Source organism: Pteropus medius, unplaced genomic scaffold, assembly GCF_902729225.1.
Source record: "Pteropus medius unplaced genomic scaffold, Ma_sr-lr_union100, whole genome shotgun sequence".
Taxonomy (NCBI): Eukaryota; Metazoa; Chordata; class Mammalia; order Chiroptera; family Pteropodidae; genus Pteropus; species Pteropus medius.
In genome coordinates, this window is record NW_024344378.1 from 24043681 (window position 1) to 24062622 (window position 18942).

Sequence of the window (18942 nt, forward strand, 5' to 3'; positions counted from 1 at the left end):
TTGGGCTGGGACCCTTGGGGTCTGAAACCGCTAGACGATTAGGGGGCAAATCATTTAATCGCAGTGCCAAAATTTTCCCACTTAAACATTAGAAGTTTGCAGAGAGTGTGGGTCTGTAGATAATTAATTGTACATTGATTCAACCTATTTTCAAGGTGTGCCTAGGATATATTGATCAACACTGAAAAACGCACCTGCTGAGTTCTATCGGCAGCTGAGGGATCTTTTCTGCCTCCTTGGAAGGCCCAATGGGTCGGCTCTTGGACACTCCCTTAGGCCCCTCCTGGGACGTGGACCTGCAAGAGAACTCGAGCCCCGCCTCCCGGCGTCTGCCCGGGCCTCAGTGGGCGGGGCTCGCCACGTGGAGCGAGGACCAGATTCTCAGAAGGCGCCTACGCGGTTGCCGTGGCGCAGCTCCGGGTCGGCCCCTAGCCCTACGTCAACAGCGGAGGCCCCGCGCCCTGGCTTTACTCCTACGCCGCTGACGTAACGTCATCTTTCGGGACGTGGACGGAAGAAAAAGGAGAGTAATCCGGCGCCAGAATCTCACCCGCGTGTACTCTGGGCTGGGCGTCGGGCCCTGCGGTAGCGGTGGCGGCGGTGCTGAAGCAGGTATGCTGCGGGCGGAGGGGACCGCGGGGATGGCGAGGCGCCGGCGCCTCTGTGGGGGCTGATGCGGGCCGGGGCCGAGGCGAGGGAAGGCGTGCGCGCCGGGCCGCGGGCGACGGTGGGGGCTGCCCGGGCGCTGCCCAAGGAGGAGCCAGGTATCCCGGGGTTGGATCCACGAGTGGGCATGGGCGCGCGCCGAGGGATGGCGGCGGGCTGGACCTCCCAGGGCTCGTTGCACGGCCCCGGCGCGATCCATATGCCGGGGTGCGGAGGCTCCAAGGTCTGCGGGGACTTCGAGCACCCGACCTTTCTGGCCGCCCATGTGTACACCCAAGTGAAGGAATTGGTTCAGGTGGAGGCTTGAAGAGTCGGCGGACCCTTTCTCGGTACGGGAGTCCGGATCCAGCTTGCAATGCACCTGCCTGGTTTTGATGTTTTACCGTGGTTTATAACTGGCCTCACGCTGACTCTCAAGGCCCTGTGTGTACAGTTCCCTACGGCCCGACCCGTCTGGCTTTCGTGATCCTGTCTGTTCTCAAAACCATCCCCCCCTGCAATGCACCTGCAGCCGGAGAATCCGCGCTCGACCGCCTTTTGCAGTATGGCATAAGGTCTGTGAATAGTTCCTGGCACATCAGGGCGCTGCCAGATCTCCCCCTCTCCCATTGTTATCCCTTGCTCTCGATGAGGCGGTTAGATTTATCATCGAGTCTTTGTCTTTAAGTGAACCATAACCGAGCTTGCGTTTCTCAGTGAAGTTTGTTGGGACTAAAGTTCAGTACTTCATCCAAATCAGTAAGATAAGGACTTTCTGTTTAGAACATATAAAGAGGTACTTGATAAATGTCCTGAGTCAAAACATGGAAACTTTTTTCACCTGATGACATTGAGTATAGACACACGCACAAACACACATAACCCATTTGCTCCCTGGAATCAGCTGTCTTGCTTTTTGAAGCTGTAATAAACTTTGGCAGGATGAACTATCATCCATTGCAGTAAGGAAGGGGTCAGTTAGAGGCGATGTAAGGGGAGAGGACAGGAGGCTTGGTTCCTAGGTCAGTCTCCAGTCTAATAACTTAATGACTTTAAACATTCGGAGCTTTCAGCTACTCTTAGATAAGAGAGGAGTAAACAGTCAATAAGTGTAGCGTGATTATTTTCATATCCATCAGAGAATTTTTATTGAATTCTTTGTGCCTTTGACAGGTCCTGAAGGAAATAAAGAAATAGCTATAAGGTATCATTAGCATCCAAGAGACAGAAGAAGGAAAACTGACATTTACTGAGCATCTGTTGTACCAAGGCATTCCATGTATTGTCTCATTTAATTTTCACAATAATCTCATGAGGTCCTTACTGTTATTGTCCTTGGTTTACTAATGAAGAAACCAAGGCTTAGAAAGATGAAGGCACAAAGCTAGCAAGTGCAGAGCTCCAACCCAAATCTTTCTAACTCCAAAGTTCACGTTCCCCATCCTATTTACTATGCTGTCAGTGGGAAGTTTATAATCCACTTGGGAAATGCAACAGTAACACATGAACCAATTAAAAACTAACCTGTAGGATTATATTTAATGCTAGAGTTGATGGGGAACGTTTATAAAGGTGATGGAACTAGAATTTTAATGTCGATAATTGATTATTTTACCCTTTTGGCTCTTCTATGGGTATTTTGGAGAATTCACATTTAAATAATTTTTTAGCAACAATTGCTGAAGGAATTTATACAAGCATCAAACGTAGACCATAGACTCCTATCATGCTTCAGTTTTAAGCAGATAGTTTTCTCTTGGGATCTTCCAGACACTTCACAAACACTGGCATCAACAAGGACAGCACTTAACACTTTCTATCACATATAGAAAGTGTTCACAACAGATGTATCCTGCCAATCTCTTCTCTCCCCTTTCTCTGACTTTGCGCAGAATAAATTGAACAGTACACGCCACTCCTGTTTCTCTTCACTCTGGGGCTAAATGCTAGTCTTTTGAAGCATGTTTAAGAGCATTGGAATATGTCCATCAAGCACAGAGCAAAAATTAAGAGGAGGCCCACAGGCAAAGAAGGTGCAGAATTTTTCTTATTTTGTGAAAACAGCAATGTCCCTGTAGCATAAGAGCTGCAATAATGAATGGCTTATTCTCTGTATATGTATAGGATAGAGCCCTTTACCTTTTTGTGAATAAACTATTCTTTGTCTGAAGCCTCAAGTTTGACCTAGGGTGGGAAAATGCCCACAACCACCATGTTCTCAACTCTGAAGTTTTTAGCGGTGTATTCATCCTCCATGGGATGTGCCTACAGTCATTTAAAATGCCAGCCATTGTCAGGCATTGTGACTCTGTCCCAGGGATGCAAGAGTATGCTTCAGATTTCTGTGGATGGTAGGAAGAAAGACATGGCAGCAGCCGCTGACCTTTCCTCTTCTTGTGTCAGCAAGGATCATGCTGACAAATCAAATATGTGGTTTCAGAGTTCTGTTGCAGGGAGATAGCAGGTAGGCGGAGATGGCCGTTGTTGGATGTTGGATATGTTTTTGATCCGTTGGAGACTCCCTAATGGTATAAGAATTGTACTAAAGATTTAATATCAATGTATAAACACTATACCTTAAAGTTTTTTGTCACTCAACATTCATAATCCTTAGTTGCCATTTGCTTGCATAAAAACTAAGGTGGTCTAGGAAAAGAGGGGTAGAGTTGGAGGCTGGTAAGGAGCCATTTGTTTGTTTTTTTCCTCTCTTCAGAGGAAGTGAGAGTTTCCCTAATACAGAGGAGTTTAGAGCAGGAGGGTTAAGTTTTCACTCTGAGTGTGGGACAGTGGAGGAAAATAAAATGAATTGTGTAGTATTTTTCATTATTCGTTTTTTTTTAAAATGCATCCTGCAGGTACTTTGATCATTGACCACATCACAGCATGTTGAGTCAAGTCTTCCGCTCTGGGTTTCAGCCCTTCAACCAGCGTCTCCTGCTCCGGGCCCCATGTACAGCTCTCTCCAGATCTAGTATGTACCATAGGAAACTTAAAAGTATGTGGGAAGTTTGGTCGGAGTGTGTTTCAAACAAGATTTTAAAGGAGGGGTAAAAAGTAATTTAGCAGAATTGGGTAGACAATAAGCAAGGAAACAGCCCATTGGTGAAATGTTCTAGTGTTTGTATTGATCAGTAAAATGAAACTTTTGGATGTAATAGATGGGTTTATGGCATAGAATCTGGTGATGGTTTCACACATATATACCTATCCCCAAACTCATCAAGTTGTATACATTAATTTTTTATAACTTTGTGTATGTCAAATAAATTAACTCAAAATTAAAAACATTTTTAAAAAATAATACCTATATTCATTCCCCCCAAATTTTTACAGTTGTTTTTATTACTTTATTGTTATTAAGTATTTAATTTCGAGATAATTGTAGTTTCACTTGAAGTTTTAAAAACTAAGACAGAGACAGTCCTTATACCCTTTACCTAGTTCTCCCAATATCTCAAGCAGGATGTTGATGTTGAGAGCGTCGAGATAAGAACATTTCCATCACCACAGGATCCTTCGGGTTTCTCCTTTCTGGCCATCCTCCTCTTCTCTGTCCCTCCTCCCTGTCCCTCACCCTTGGCAACCTCTACTCTGCTCTCTATTTTTATAATTTGTCATTTCAAAAATTATATATAAATGGAATCATACAGTCTGTGATCATTGGGAATGACTTTTTTTTAACTCAGCATAATACTCTGGAGACTCATCCAAGTTGTGTGTATAAGTTGGTTCCTTTTTATTACTGAAGAGTATTTAATGGTATGGGTATACCACCGTGTAACCATTCACTCATTGAAGGGCAATGGTTGTTTCCATTTTTTTGACTATTAAGAAAAGGGCCACTATGAACATTCATGTACAGGATTTTATTTGTACATAATTTTCATTTGTCTGGGATAAATGCCAAGAGTTCAATTGCTGGGTCATATGGTAGTTTAATAAGAAACTGCCAAACTTATGTAGAGTGGCTATACCATTTTATATTCACACCAGTAGTGTATGAGTGATCCACTTTCTCTTTATCCTCACCAAAATTTGATGATGTCACCCTTTTTTTTTTTATTCATTCTAATAGTTATGTAATGATATCTTATTGCGATTTTAACGAGCTTTTCCCTAATGGCTAATGATGTTAAACATCTTTTCATGCACTTATTTTCCATCTGTATATCTTCTTCAGTGAAATGTCATTTGCTCATTTTTAATTGGATTGTTTGATTTTTTACTGTTGAGTTTAGAGAGTTCTTTCTATGTTTTAGATACTAATCCTTGGTCAGATATGTTGTTTGAAAACGTGTTCCAGTTTGTAGCTTGTCGTTCTCTTAACAGGGTCTTTCACAGAGGAAATTTTTCTTTTTATTTTGATGAAATCCAGTTTATCTGTTTTTTCTTTTATGAATTGTACTTTTGGGGTCAAACCTTAGAACTCTTTGTATAGTCCTAGATTCTGAGATTTTCTTGTACGGTTTTTTCTAAAAGTTTTATAGTTTTACACTTAGGTCCATGGTCATTTTGAGTTAATTTTTATATAAGGTGTGATTGTTAGGTTAAGGTTTGTTTTTTTGCCTATGGATATCTAGTTGTTCTAACACCATTTGTTGAAAGGCTATTTATTTTGTTTTGAATTGGCTATCTCCTTGATGACACCTAAATCTTATCAATAGTCTATCTCCAAGCCTTACCAAAAGGGGACTTGCTTATCAACTAATCAAATAATCAAGTTTATTATCATCTGGAGTAATTTATCATTCATGTAAAGAAGAATGTAAGGGTTCAGTCATTCATATAAAGAAGAGTTCAGTGTCTGAAACTAGGCTTCCTGGATTTGAAAACTAATTCTGCTACTTAGTAAGTAACTTAGTGACAACACCTCTGAATTTAAGTCACAATTCTATGAATTGGCCTTTTGGACCAGGTTCAGCTGCACAGTAGTTCTGTGTCTGTGTTCTCACATTGGCTCAGGGCTGATCATTGAGGTCCAGGGCACCTCTGCTTAGATGATGGATCATCTCTGTTCCACATGGTCTATTATCCTCCAGCAGGCTATCCGTGGCTTCTTTACGTGATGCTTGCAGGTTCCCAAGAACAGAAAGCATGGAAGCTGCAAGGCCTCTTGAGGCCTAAGCTTAGAATTTATACAGTATTACTCCCGCTACAGTGCATTGGCCAAAGCAAGTCATGGGGCCACCCCAGATTCAGAGTGCGGGAAAATAGACGCTACCTATTGATGGGAGATGGTTCAAGCATTGTGGGTATTTTTGCAACTGGTAATGTCGATAAGTTACTCGAGTTCTCTGGGCCTCAGTTTTCTTATTTATAAAATGAGGCTAATAATAATAATAATAATAACAACAATAACTCATAATAGTTCCTAAGTCGGGAGGCTTAAAAGAATTCAGTAAGGTGACAACGATGATGATAATAGTGATAGTTAACACTTTTTATAATACTGGCTAATACATGAGTGTTTACTTTTTCCCAATCCCTGCTTGTACTCTGACTCTTTTCATCCCCCAAAACAACTTTATGAGGTAGCTGAGGTAACAGCAAGTAAGTGGAAGAGTTGAGATTCCAACCTTTGCAGTCTGGCGCCAGAGCCTACACTTGTTGTTTTACCTGTCATCTGCCCTGCAAAGGAGAATGAATAGGTAACACAGCTCCTGGTATATAATAAGTATTTGCTTCAGTATCTTTATTGTTGACATTGTTGTTTGTTCTCAGTAACCTCACTCACAGAAAGAGGTACTTTCTGATCTTGTTCCTAGATTTATTTTCCTATTTTTGTATCCATATTTTTCTGGAGTCTGGAGCTCTGTGTTCGCTTACCATAATAAGCAGAAGAGAGGAAAAGAAATTAAAGGCAAAGTGAAAAAGCACATAGATACAAACAATAGAGGGAAGTGGGAGGCCAGGAAGGGAGATGGAAATCCTGTCATAGTCTGTCCTTGCTCAGGCCTGGAACACAGCCTCATTGATTGCAAAGCATAAGGACTCTGATGCTGAAAGGGAAAGGCTTCTCCTTTATTGGAGTATGACCCATGGCACCTTTGCAGAACATGGACAGCCTTACCCACCATCGCCACCGCAGCACATAATACCTTGGTAGCCTCTCAGACTTACTAGGTGGAAATGGCTTTTCTTTGGGACTTAGAGCCTAAAGATTCCTTAGAAGATGGGAAGAGATTACCCATCTAGAAACATCGGAGTTTTCCTAATTCATCAAGGCCTTCTCAGTCCTCAGTATGGACCCTTAAAAGTATAATGCACTGCAGAATATTAAAAATGCCCCCCAAGAAAGGTAGGGTTAGTCTGGGAGGGTGAAAACATTGTTGAAAAGAAAGCCTGGATCCCATAGAACTGTTGTTGGTGCTCTAGCCTACTGACGTGACTGAGCTTGAACCTTGTTCATAATTGTAGCCTCCTCTTGCACCTTGTCAGCCCTGAGCTGCTCTGACGCAGTTGCCAATCTCCAGAGTGACCTTTGAGTGCCTGGCACTGAGCCGAGCCACCTTCTCCTGATACAGACTGCATCAGGAGTCTTATTTGTGCTCACCTACCCTGCTACATTCTGATCGATTTCTGTCATTTGACCACCTGGACTGACGTGCATGCCATACCTATGTCCCTTAGTTGCACTCTCAGGCTGCCCCACCCATGTTTAGCACACTTCCAGAACAAGACAAGCCCTTCAGTGGACAGGAGAGAAAAATGGCCAGCAGGCCTAGTCTTGAGAGCTGTCATAGTGACACTTTGGTGTAGCTCCTTGCTCTGCAGACAGCCACTGATGATCATCCCAGGTCCATACCCCAGGGGAGTAAGTCTCTCCCTCTATTACCTCTCTGTGTCAGGTCAGTGAGGCCAGAACTGTTATATGTACAGCTTTCAAGCTTAGACTTAGATATATATATTGCTTAGGATAATATCCCTGAAGACTGAGCCAGGGTACCAGTATTGATGAACCTAATGAAGAAAGGTAGCCCTCCATGGAACTTAGCCCCAAGAACAAACCAGTCCTTTAGTCCCTGGGACTCCCCTTGCAGAAAGAGACAACCCACCTGTGAGTCTAGCAAGGGTGCGAAGCACCATTTCTGTCCCAGATGATAGACTTACTAAGCAACTTCTGCCAGGAACTGGAGTGTGAGCCTGTTATAAAAAAAGACCATGTAATCTCCCAACAAACTTGAAACATAGTCACTTTAAAAATTTGTTATTTAAGAGAGGGAAGGAAGGATTTTTTTTTACCACTTCATTAGAAATGTTCTTTCTACGATTTGTACGTGAAGGAAGCAGGAAGAACACGCGGCAATCTGGTCCACAAGAATAAGATTCTGCCCTCTTTATCCACCAGTGGTACAGCATAGAGAAAAAGGATAGAAGCCAGATTATAGTTAGAGGAGGTAGTGGTCAGAAGATAGAGGCAGTGGGTCTAGAGAAATTCCGAGAAATCTGTAAAGGGAAGTAATAACGGTTAATACAAGTGAAGGAAGCTATTCTATAATAGCACAATCAATATTAGAAGAATCGTCCAAAGGTGGCTTGGAATGCTTGCCTTTAGCAATTCATTCGACTATTTGTTAATGTCTGTAATGATACATAAAGAACCCTTGGATCCTACCATCTGCAACAACATGAATGGACCTAGAGGTTATTATGCTGAGTGAAACAAGTCAGACAGAGAAAGATAAATACCATATGATTTCACTTATATGCAGAATCTAAGGAATAAAAAGAACAAACTAAGCAAAAACAGATTCACAAATATAGAGGACAATCTGATGATGACCAAAGGGGAGAGGGGTTGAGGGGCCGTGAGAATGGGATGAAGGGTTAAAGAAATACAGATTAGTAGTTGATAGATGGTCATGGGAATGGGGAGCATGGCTTAGGGAATGCAGTTAGTATTAATGTGATGGCTAGGTGGAGAGCCAGAGGAGAGAAAGAGCAATTAGGGGTATCATTTTATAAACTATATAAATGTCAAACAAATGTATTATATACTTGAAACTAATAAAATTTTAAAAGAGAGTGTTTAACAGATTAAAAAAACTCTTGGGGTGGGGAATGCCTAAAGTTTAGTCCTGCTGAGAACCTGTGTTGCCCATCTTCTCTCACTTCTCACGATCAGGGAATCCCACCAAGCCAAAGTCCATTTGCTGTGAGTGAGATGACCTGTCAACAACTCTTGTTCACAGACAACTTCTCCACTCCTGTCCAGTCTTTGCCTGCCACTCTGCCTGTTCACTCATCTCCTTCTGTGTCCGTTACAATTAGGTCAGATGGGTAGAACAAAAAATCCAAAACTGATAGCTCAAACAGGATAGAAATCTGTTTCTCTTTCTCCTGAGAGAAGTCTGGGGGCCTAAAAGAAGGGAGGCAGTCCAGGGGTTCCAGAGTAGTATATGAAATGATCAGGCTTCCACATTCTTTTGCTTCACAGTTCTTAGTGTGTTTTTTTGTAGTCTAAAATAGATGTTTGAGCTCCAGCCTTTATACCCATGTTCCAAGCAGCAGGATGGATGAAGGGAAGAAGGAGCACTTTTCCTTTTTTTTACATTTTTTTGTCCACATTTAATGTAATTTCAGTCAAAAGGCATCAATAGGTAACATAAAATTGGGTCAGAAGGAGAAGAGATTCTAAGAGTCAGAATGGTTCTACGTATAGAGAGTAATGGGAGGGCTCTGAGATAGTGAACCTTAATTTACCTAGGAACAAATAATAGCCGTGAATTGACACAAGTAAAAGTGGCTGGTGGCAGCTTGAAATCAGACAGCCATGGATTCAGATCTCACTCAGGAAGCACTTTTCTGTTTAAGGATATTCCTAGAAGTCTCGCATAACATTTTTATGTGTACCTCATTAACTGGAACTTAGTCACATGTCATGTCCATGTATATCTGAGCATGAAAGTTTGGGAAATGTAGTCTTCTGACGTGTCAGTGTACCCTGCTAAAACGAGAAATCTCTTAATTTGTGAGATAAGGGCGGGAATAATTGGACCCATGAGAATTGGCGAAGGGATTCATTGCCTGACATTTGGCTCTTACTCATTTTGGCTTTATGCAGATATATTTTCAGCTTTTTGTTTTGTTTGTTATTTTGTTTTGCCTCCCTAGAAATCTTATACAGTGTTGGAAGAAAAAAGAATCAGGAAAAGTTTGCTTAGGGGTAGATGTCCAAAGGGATAGAAAGCATCTGACTCCAACATATCTGACTCCAACATTCATTCCTTCAGAAACCTATCCAGTGTATTATATCATTATTACAGCCATCTGGATCCATACTGCCGTGTCAGAGATAAACTTTATAGGTAGATTAGTTATAATTTTTTATTACTCATACCAATTACTTTGCTCTTAATTATCTTTGCTAATCAGACTCTCTTTTAATAGTGGTGTGATTACTTTAAAAGGTTACTTTTTTTTTTATTATGAAAGCAATGCATTTTTATTGCATAAGTTTGGAAAACATAGGAATAAAGAAGAATTAAATCACCCATAATCCCATCAAGAGATAAAATATTAACATTTTGATATATTTTCATCTTTTTTCTATGCATTTGGACATGTCTATGAAACAAAAACATGAGCATTTTCCTATGTTGTTAAAAATTCTAAAAATGTTTATTAATCTTTCCTGCTTTTGGATGTTTGCTGATTTTTCCTGCTTTTGGATGTTTGCTGATTTTTCCACTGATAAATAACCTGATGAATCTCTGTTTCAATCTCCGACTACTTTCTTAGAATAAATTTCTAAACATGCATTTGCTGGATCAAAAGGTGCGCACATTTTTAGGCTTTTGCTATATTTTGCCAACACTTGTCTTCAGGAAATATGGTTTCATTTACAGTCTTCACCAGCAGCGTTTGAGTATACCTGTGACCTGTGTAGTAGATATAAACTCCACACAATACTGAAATAAGAACATGCTAAATATGGCTTTTGATATACTGGTTTTACTCAGAATGATAAAGCTATTTTTTGGTGGCTAAACTGATTAATATTGTGCATATATCTTTTTAATGAGAAAATATATTGTTTTTTCTTTCTTTCTCCTCTCTCTCTCTCTCTTTCTCTCTCTTTCTTTAATTCTTTCTTTCACATTTGACTTTGTTTGGGGGCTATAGATCCTGTCCAGCCTTTAGCCATCAGACATGTTCGTTCTTGGAGCAACATCCCCTTTATCACTGTACCCCTCAGTCGTGCACATGGCAAGTCTTTTGCCCACCGCAGTGAGCTGAAACATGCTAAGAGAATCGTGGTGAAACTCGGAAGTGCTGTGGTGACCCGAGGGGATGAATGTGGCCTAGCACTGGGACGCTTGGCATCTATTGTTGAACAGGTAATGGCCCAAATGGAAAATTTGCTGAACTAAAATACAAGTGTTTTTAAACTGTCAGTACAGGCTTATCGGTTTGTACAGATATTCCCGATTTGAGTGCAAGACATTTAATTCAGTCTGAAAACTCTCTTTCCCAATAAAGATGCCAGTGGGAAACAGCATCCCAAGGCAAGCAAAGGGGATGTCAAGGAGTAGAGTTGATCTCATGCAATTCATCCCTTAGGCTTCTTAGTGATGAGGAGCTATATGTATAAATATGCTATATATATATGCAGTTCATCCCTTAGGATTCTTAGTGATGAGGAGCTATAAACATTGAGATATATATATATATATACACACACACACACACACACACATATATATTATGTATATACATACACACACACACACACACACACATATACATATCAATGTTTCTTAATCCTGGCTGCACATTAAAATTATCTGAGGACCTAGAGATGCCTAGGCTTCACACTCAACTATTTAATATTATATCTATGAGATGGGATTCAAGCACCCATGTTTATAAAGTTCCCCAAGAGACTCTAATATGTAGTCAGGATTGAGAACCCAGATGGATGTGTGTAAATATTGAGGTTTCCCCATCCCTCCCGCCCAGTTTTGCTGGGCCTTTTTTAATTAGCCCAATAATCTTGAAATAAATAAGAACTACATTGCAAAGATTTCCCAAATCCAGATATTTAAAAGGACTCACCAGACTCCACAGCGAATACCCACATAAGGCTTTCATTTAAAGGCAAAGGATACAAGGCAGCAAGAGAGAGAGTGCAAACAAACATTGGAGGGATTCTGAGAGACAAGTCCCTATGCACAAGCCCCCTGGGGTCTTTATGTGGAGACAGGGACCACAGTCCGTCTCCAGATTGAATCACAAGAGATCTGTGCAAGGAATGTTGACTTTGGAAGGGCTCAGAGCAGAAGTTTCTAGTGGGGGTTTAATGCTCCCATGGCCATGCAGTCAAGGCAGGCTGACCACACATCAGTAAAGAAACTGACCTTGGGAGTTGACAATGGGAATTTTGGACTTTAAACATCATACCACAAATCCACTACTCTTAATCTTTGCCAAGAGCAAGGATCAGCAAACTCATTCGGTTAAAGGGCAGATGATAAATATTTTAGGCTTTATCGGCCATGTGTTCTTTGTCTCAACTACTAAGTTCTGCCATTGTCGCACAAAACCCACCTTAGACAATATGTGGATCTGTCCAAGGTAGGAAACAAAGTGACCATAGCTGTTTCTGGGCAGACAGAGCAGAACAGGGTCAGCATCTGTCCCTGGCCTAGCCCATAGGGATCACTCATGCCCGAGAAACAGCCTCATCTCTCCAGTTCATGTCTTAGAATTTGAGCCATCTGCTAAATTTATGTCGCGACTCCTAGCTCCAGACTTCTTTTCTGGGCTCTGTTTCCTGTAACTAGGCCTTCTGCAGATATCAGACTCCAGCAGATACCATCAAGACCTATGGATGCCACCAGAATTCCTTGTTATAAACTTCTGAATTCTGTCTGCCACCTACTTCCCAGATTTGAGTCAGCATATAGAAATCTGTATTTTTTATGGAGGATCACTTATTGTCACTGTTCCAAATGTACAAAAAATTAGAAAATAACCCCCCAGGAATCTGTATTTTTACCAAGCAGCCTTGGTGACTTTTCTAGGGCTAGCCCAGTGCTGGTCCATAAGCCAGCATTTGGGAGCCACTCAATTGTACACCCTGCCTGAGTTTCTTGTGAAGAGAGGAAAGAGATATTGCAAGTAACTAGTGATACCTTTTCCTTCCTTAATGTCAGGTGTCAGTGCTACAGAACCAAGGCCGAGAGATGATGCTGGTAACCAGTGGAGCCGTAGCCTTTGGCAGGCAACGCTTGCGCCATGAGATCCTTCTGTCTCAGAGTGTGCGGCAGGCCCTGCACTCAGGGCAGAACCAGCTGAAAGAGATGGTGAGATCTGCTTCCCCATCCCCTGTAATAGATCCTCAAGCCTCTGTTCCTTACTCCAAGCATGCCTTGTCTGTTGGTGTGTTACAGGCGATTCCTGTCTTAGAAGCCCGAGCCTGTGCAGCCGCTGGACAAAGTGGACTGATGGCCTTGTATGAAGCCATGTTTACCCAGTACAGCATCTGTGCTGCCCAGGTGAGAGGCTGGCCTTTGCAAAGGGTATGCAACCCCTGAGGGTGATTCCCATGGAGCAAGGGGATTATGAGCAGGGCCGTGGAGATAGACTGCTAGGAGATAGTCTTGGCTTCACCACTTGCTCCTTGGGAGATCTGGAGAAAGTCTTTAAGTCTAACCTTTATATGCCTCAGTCTCCTCATCTGAAAAATGAGGATATTAGTGCCTATTTCAGAGGGTTTTTGGAAGGGCTTAACGAGAAAATATATGAAAAGCATTTAATGAGGTACGTAGTACACTCAAAAAGTATCAGCTCTTGTTGTTATACTAATAACTCTTAGGACTACTACAAGTACTTATACTACAAGAACTAATACTTCTCCTGAAGATAGGAAAGTGTCTTTCATTGGCATCTTTAAATTCAGGTTGCTTGCTTCACTTTGCACCTGGTTGCCTTAGCTAATACGTATCTATTAAGCACTGAAAGGAAAGAGGAATGCTGGTGGTTGGTTGGTTTTTCATTCATTCAACAAATATTTATTGAGCACCCGTGGTGTGCCAAGGAGCCTGTTAAGCATTGGGGATACTGTAGTAAACAAATCAGCCATGGTGCCAGTCCTCAGGAAACTTATAAATTTTTAGTATTTACCCTTGAATATTCTAGAACCATCTTTCTATATCATTTCTTTTTTACCTAAATTTTGAGAATTTTTTAAATTGTATTTTTAATCAACTAAACAACTATACACTAAAAAGAAAGATCTGAATATCACAAAACACCAGAAAAAAAATTTAACTCCCCAAGTTATTATTCTCAAACTCTTATTCTGCCTCTGATCCATTTCCACAAATGTTATTTTATATACATACTTTCAGGTTTTGCTCTGCCATTTCCTATCACTCTGTTTCTCCATCATTTTCACAGTTGTTACAGTAATGTTCTAGTATTATGCCATAGCGTCCTTGAAAAATTGAGCTGAAGCAGAGAGGCAGGGACTTGCCCACCTGTTTCCTGTGGCTGAGGACCCCACTCTGTGTAATCTTAGATTTTTTTTTTCTGTTAGCATAAATATAATGAAAATCTTGATCTTTCACCTTTTATTAATAATCAGTTCTCTTCTCTGCCACTATCCATTGACAGTTTTCATCCTTAATTTTTACAAGTGCCTAGAGTCTAGTGAGTAAACTTAGGTCCAGGAACTGCATTTTTGTTTTGCCTTTTCCCAGCTTTTACGCTTTTTGAAGCTTTTTGGTTGGTTTGTTTTAATGAAAGCTGTGTTAAAGTTAGTGCTCATCAGCTACTATTTTTATTAATAACGTTAGGAAAGAGCTCCGCCCCCTTCAGCTTCTAGCAAGCATCCATCCATGGGCCCCTTCTCTCCTTCTTTGCCTTCCCCAGTGATCTCACCTATAGGAAAATTTTGCTCTTTGTACCTTATCCTTGTTTTCTTTACTAACCTTTATATGCCTCAGTCTCCTCATCTGAAAAAAGGTCTCTTTTGAAGACCTTTTCAGTGGCTTCTGGCAGTCTCCACTAAGTTGTTTTTCAGGTTAAAGACTTAAGTGCAGCAACTTGTTTTGAAATTAATTTGCGTTAACACATTGCCCTTCTCCAAGCACATCTTTTCTCTTAGGGTTCTTATCTCTGGCCTCTTGTTTGTTAAATTGTTTGAGCAACAGATATTTTCGCTGGACTTTTATACCTCCTACTTGCCTCTCCTACACACACATGTTTATTTTTATTGTTCAACCTTTCACCACCAGGACTAAAATCTATACATTCATCTTTGACTCAGTCCTGTTTCTACAGGACTAAAATTTTCTGAAAAGTTCATAATGTGTCCTTACAAAAATGTGCCCCATTCCATCTTCCTCAAACTATTAACATTTTTATTCTCCATCCCAGCAGCTAGGACAGGGCCTGGCATTTCAGAAGTACTCGATAAATTTTTTATTGAATAAGTGAGTGAATTATTTCCCTTAGCCATGTTACTATTTTGTCTTCATCACCCACATTGTATATGTCATTCAGGCTGTCGTTATCTTCTCAGTTACCATAGCCAGACCCAAGTTCAGGGCGTAGCCATTGCTACTCTGTTTCACTACGTTCCTTCTTGATAGTCTGCCTCCAACCTTCCTGCTTTGGCCTGCCCTACACTACAGGAATCCTCTAACTTGAATATCAGAGAGATATCAGTAAACCATTTATTCATGAGTGTCAGGATTTGTTTCCATTTGGTTTCTTGCTGTCATCTCCATTTACCTTTCTCTCCTGCTAAACATTGCCAAATACTCAGATTCAAGCAAGGGAGCAGGGCTGATAACAGCTACCACACCCAGCTCTCCACTCTGCCTTTCAGCAGCATATGTTCACCCCTTCCCCTGAACTAAGTTATGTCTAGCCCTTCTTCCAGTTTGTGACTAAGGATTTCCCTCCATAAATCTCTCAGAATAATCTCACACACTCACACAGTCTTCGTTAATGCTGGTAGCGGTTGGTTGCAGAGCAGGAACAACACAGCCCTGTTCCGTTTTGTCTCATCACTTTTCCAAGCAGGGTAAACGATTCATTCACTCATCTGCCAGATATTTCAGACTCTGAGTCAGATGCTATTTAGAAATTAATGGCAGTCTTTATTTTCACCAGTACCCCTCTAAAGTAGAGACATTAATTTTCTTATGAGAGAACTGAGATCTGGGTGCTCTCCGAGGATTAAAGTAAGTTTGCAAGAAGTTTTGAGCATTTTTAAATCTTCTAAGGGGTTCTCACCTTTTTCCCATCTCTGAAAGAAGTGGATAACATTTCTCAGAAGCCTAAAGTTTAACTCCTCTGGTCTTAGCGTCTTTTGTATGCTGTTCCTGGGAAGTTTATCATTTTCCTCCTTCCTGTGTTTTTAATCTGTTTAACTCGTTTAGATTTTGGTGACAAATTTGGATTTCCACGATGAGCAGAAGCGACGGAACCTCAATGGGACACTTCATGAGCTCCTCCGAATGAACATCGTCCCTATTATCAACACAAATGATGCTGTTGTCCCCCCAGCTGAGCCCAATAGTGATCTCCAGGGGGTAAATGTGGGTGAAGTATTCCTAAGGGTTGAGCATATGGAGATACTAATGCCACGCTCTGCTGCATGTACTGACACCAGGAGTTTGGCACTAACAAGATGGAGAAATTGGGAAAGAATGCGGTATTGTGGGCAAGCTACATAAACTCTTTGAAGTCAGCGTTTTTTTTTTTTCCAACAGGATGAGGTGTGATAGTGCTTTAAGATGGTGCTATGAGCATGGCTTATGCATGTCAGTGGATAGAAGGGTGCATGTTTGGAAAGCGGGGTTGCCAGTAGGCATGGTGTTATGTAGGCAGAAGGGGCCTGGAAAAGTTGTCATCTACTTACTCAGGGTCATTAATTTTGCCTGCCAGAGCCTAACTGAATGCTTCTGTGAACTTCTTTTTGAACTGTATAGCTCATTCACTTATGACTTTTTACCTGCATTCCAGGTTATTAGTGTTAAAGATAATGATAGCCTGGCTGCCCGTCTGGCCGTGGAAATGAAAACTGACCTCTTGATTGTTCTTTCAGATGTAGAAGGTACAAAGTTATGTCTTTTCCTTTATCCAGCCTTTGTTTTAAATATTATGTGTATGAGCACATGAGTTTCCTTCTTTGAGTCCTGATCTTTTGTTACTGTGGGCCATTATTTTCTGAACCATGTGGTCTGACAAAGAGTTTTTATGATTCAGAAGAAGGTGGGGGAGTCTGGGAGATGCAGTTTAAATGCTGAGACGTCATCATTTCCAGGCACTTTAGTTTCCTTCTTTGTAACAGCTTTGTGGAGAAATAATTCACATATCATACCATTCACCTGTTTAAAGTTTACAATTCAATGATTTTTAGTATTTTAATGTAGTTGTTCAACCCTCACCACAATTTTAGAACATTTTTAACACCCCAACAAGAAACCTCATACCCCTTGGAAGTAACTCCTCACTTCCCCACAAATTCTCCAGCCCTACGCAACCTCCAGTCTACATTGTCTCTATTGATTTGCCTGTTCTGGACATTTTATATAAATGAAGTCATACACTAATGCTGCTTTGAACATTCAGGTGCAACTATTTGTGTGAACATTTTTTTTATTTTACCTAGGAGTAGAATTGCTAGATCATATGGTTAACTGTCTACATTTAGCCTTTTAAAGAAGTGCCAGACTATTTTCCAAACTACGTATACCATTTAACCATGTAAAACCATTTCCTTAGTGACATAAAGATGTACTATTTTACATTCCCACTAGCAATGTATGAGGGCTCTAGTTTCTCCACATCTTCACCAACACATACCTCTTGTTATCTGCTGTTTGATTATAGCCATCCTAGTGGGTGTGAAGTGATACATCATTGTGTTTTTGATCACTTTCAGTTTTTAAGGTAATTCATGAGACGGATTATTTTAAATTGGAGTCACTGCAGAAAATCCAGACTGTATGGCTACTGTGTTCTTATATGTTACTCTAGTCCTTTTCCCCTTTCTTATGGAGGGGCCCCTCTTGGCTCCAGTTTGACTCTCCATTCACTCTTCTCACTTTTTAAAGCTCTTCCTATTTACATTTGTCCCATAAGGAATATATATGGTAGCTATCTCAAAAATGGACCAAACCTACAAGATCCCCAAAGACCCCTATACATTCCCAGGAGGTGAGAAAAACCATTTAGTTCCCTGCCCATCCCCAAGGCAGGTTAACATGGCAGGACTTGTTCTCCAGTTTGTACTCTAGCAGTATGAGGTAAGGATAGGGGCTGCCTGGTGAAGGCAGGGACGAAAAGAGATGGATCGATCAGTTCCTTGCCCATGTGGAAGGTCAGAGAGATCATACTTACATGTCAGTGTCTTTACCTGTAAGAAGGCCTAGAGCCATGTTTATCCACTGTAAACTTCAAATCTCAGGATAGGAATGGCTAATTTGGGGTAAGAGTGACCCACCTGGAGAAGAAGGCATTTTGGTTAATCAACAGATTTTATATTAAATTTCTGCTGTGTGTAAAAACTGTGCTAGGTGCTTTATAAATGTCAATTTACTTAATCCTTGTAGCGACCATGCAAAGTAGGTAGGTTAGCGCAATTGTTCAGTCGAAGAAATTAAAAATTAAATTCACATCAGTTAAATGGTATAGCCAAAGTCACACAGCTAGTACTTGGCAGAGGCCAGTTTTAAATCTCCTTTCAGTTAAAAAATCTGCACACTTCCCTCTCTCCTGTACTGCCTGTCAAGGTAAAGGATGTGAATTTGAGAGATCAATACATGAGCTCAATTTGAACTAGATTCTAGTAAAACAATTTTAATGCATTCTCACACACCAAAATTGGCCAGCAGTGGCCTTGTGCTCTTAACTCTTTGGTTATCTATTGAATGTTGATTATTAGAACAATATCAGATATTTAACACTGCTCTTGGGTTTGAGAGGCTGCCATTAAGGAAAAAGAGGAGTAGGCAAAATATCAATGCTGGGAACCTTTTGACATCTCTGGAGAATGTATTGCTTAGTATTGTCCAACCTTGCCCATAATATTTATTATATGAGACCAAAACAGCCTCAGAATCCAAGGCCGTGACCTCAATACACAGTGCCTTCTGAGAAGAACTCACCCTAAATCCTGGGAGCTGTGGAGGGCTGGGTCGAGGTTGACAGAGGCTCCGAGAGGTTACTTTTCTCCCTCTAACTGCCGCACGTGGTTCACGTTGCCTTCTTTTGTGCTGGACACGATTTCCTCTGGCTTCTGACTCCCGTACTCTCCTGGAGAGGATGTGTATAGCA

The 18942-nt window shown here is 41.2% G+C and overlaps 1 protein-coding gene across 2 annotated transcripts in view; it reads left to right on the plus strand.

The window, feature by feature from the left end:
* The first annotated feature begins 476 nt into the window (after nt 1–476).
* ALDH18A1 (aldehyde dehydrogenase 18 family member A1) overlaps nt 477–18942 on the plus strand; it is a 36639-nt gene continuing 18173 nt past the window's right edge. Inside the window, exons 1-7 of one of the 2 annotated variants that reach the window (XM_039871664.1) lie at nt 477–612; nt 3501–3616; nt 10771–10985; nt 12804–12953; nt 13041–13145; nt 16041–16199; nt 16627–16717. In XM_039871664.1, coding sequence (XP_039727598.1) covers nt 3529–3616; nt 10771–10985; nt 12804–12953; nt 13041–13145; nt 16041–16199; nt 16627–16717 — 808 coding nt within the window. In that variant the 5' untranslated portion in view covers nt 477–612; nt 3501–3528. The remainder of the gene's footprint in view (nt 613–3500; nt 3617–10770; nt 10986–12803; nt 12954–13040; nt 13146–16040; nt 16200–16626; nt 16718–18942) is intronic. The other variant, XM_039871665.1, reaches the window with a different exon arrangement.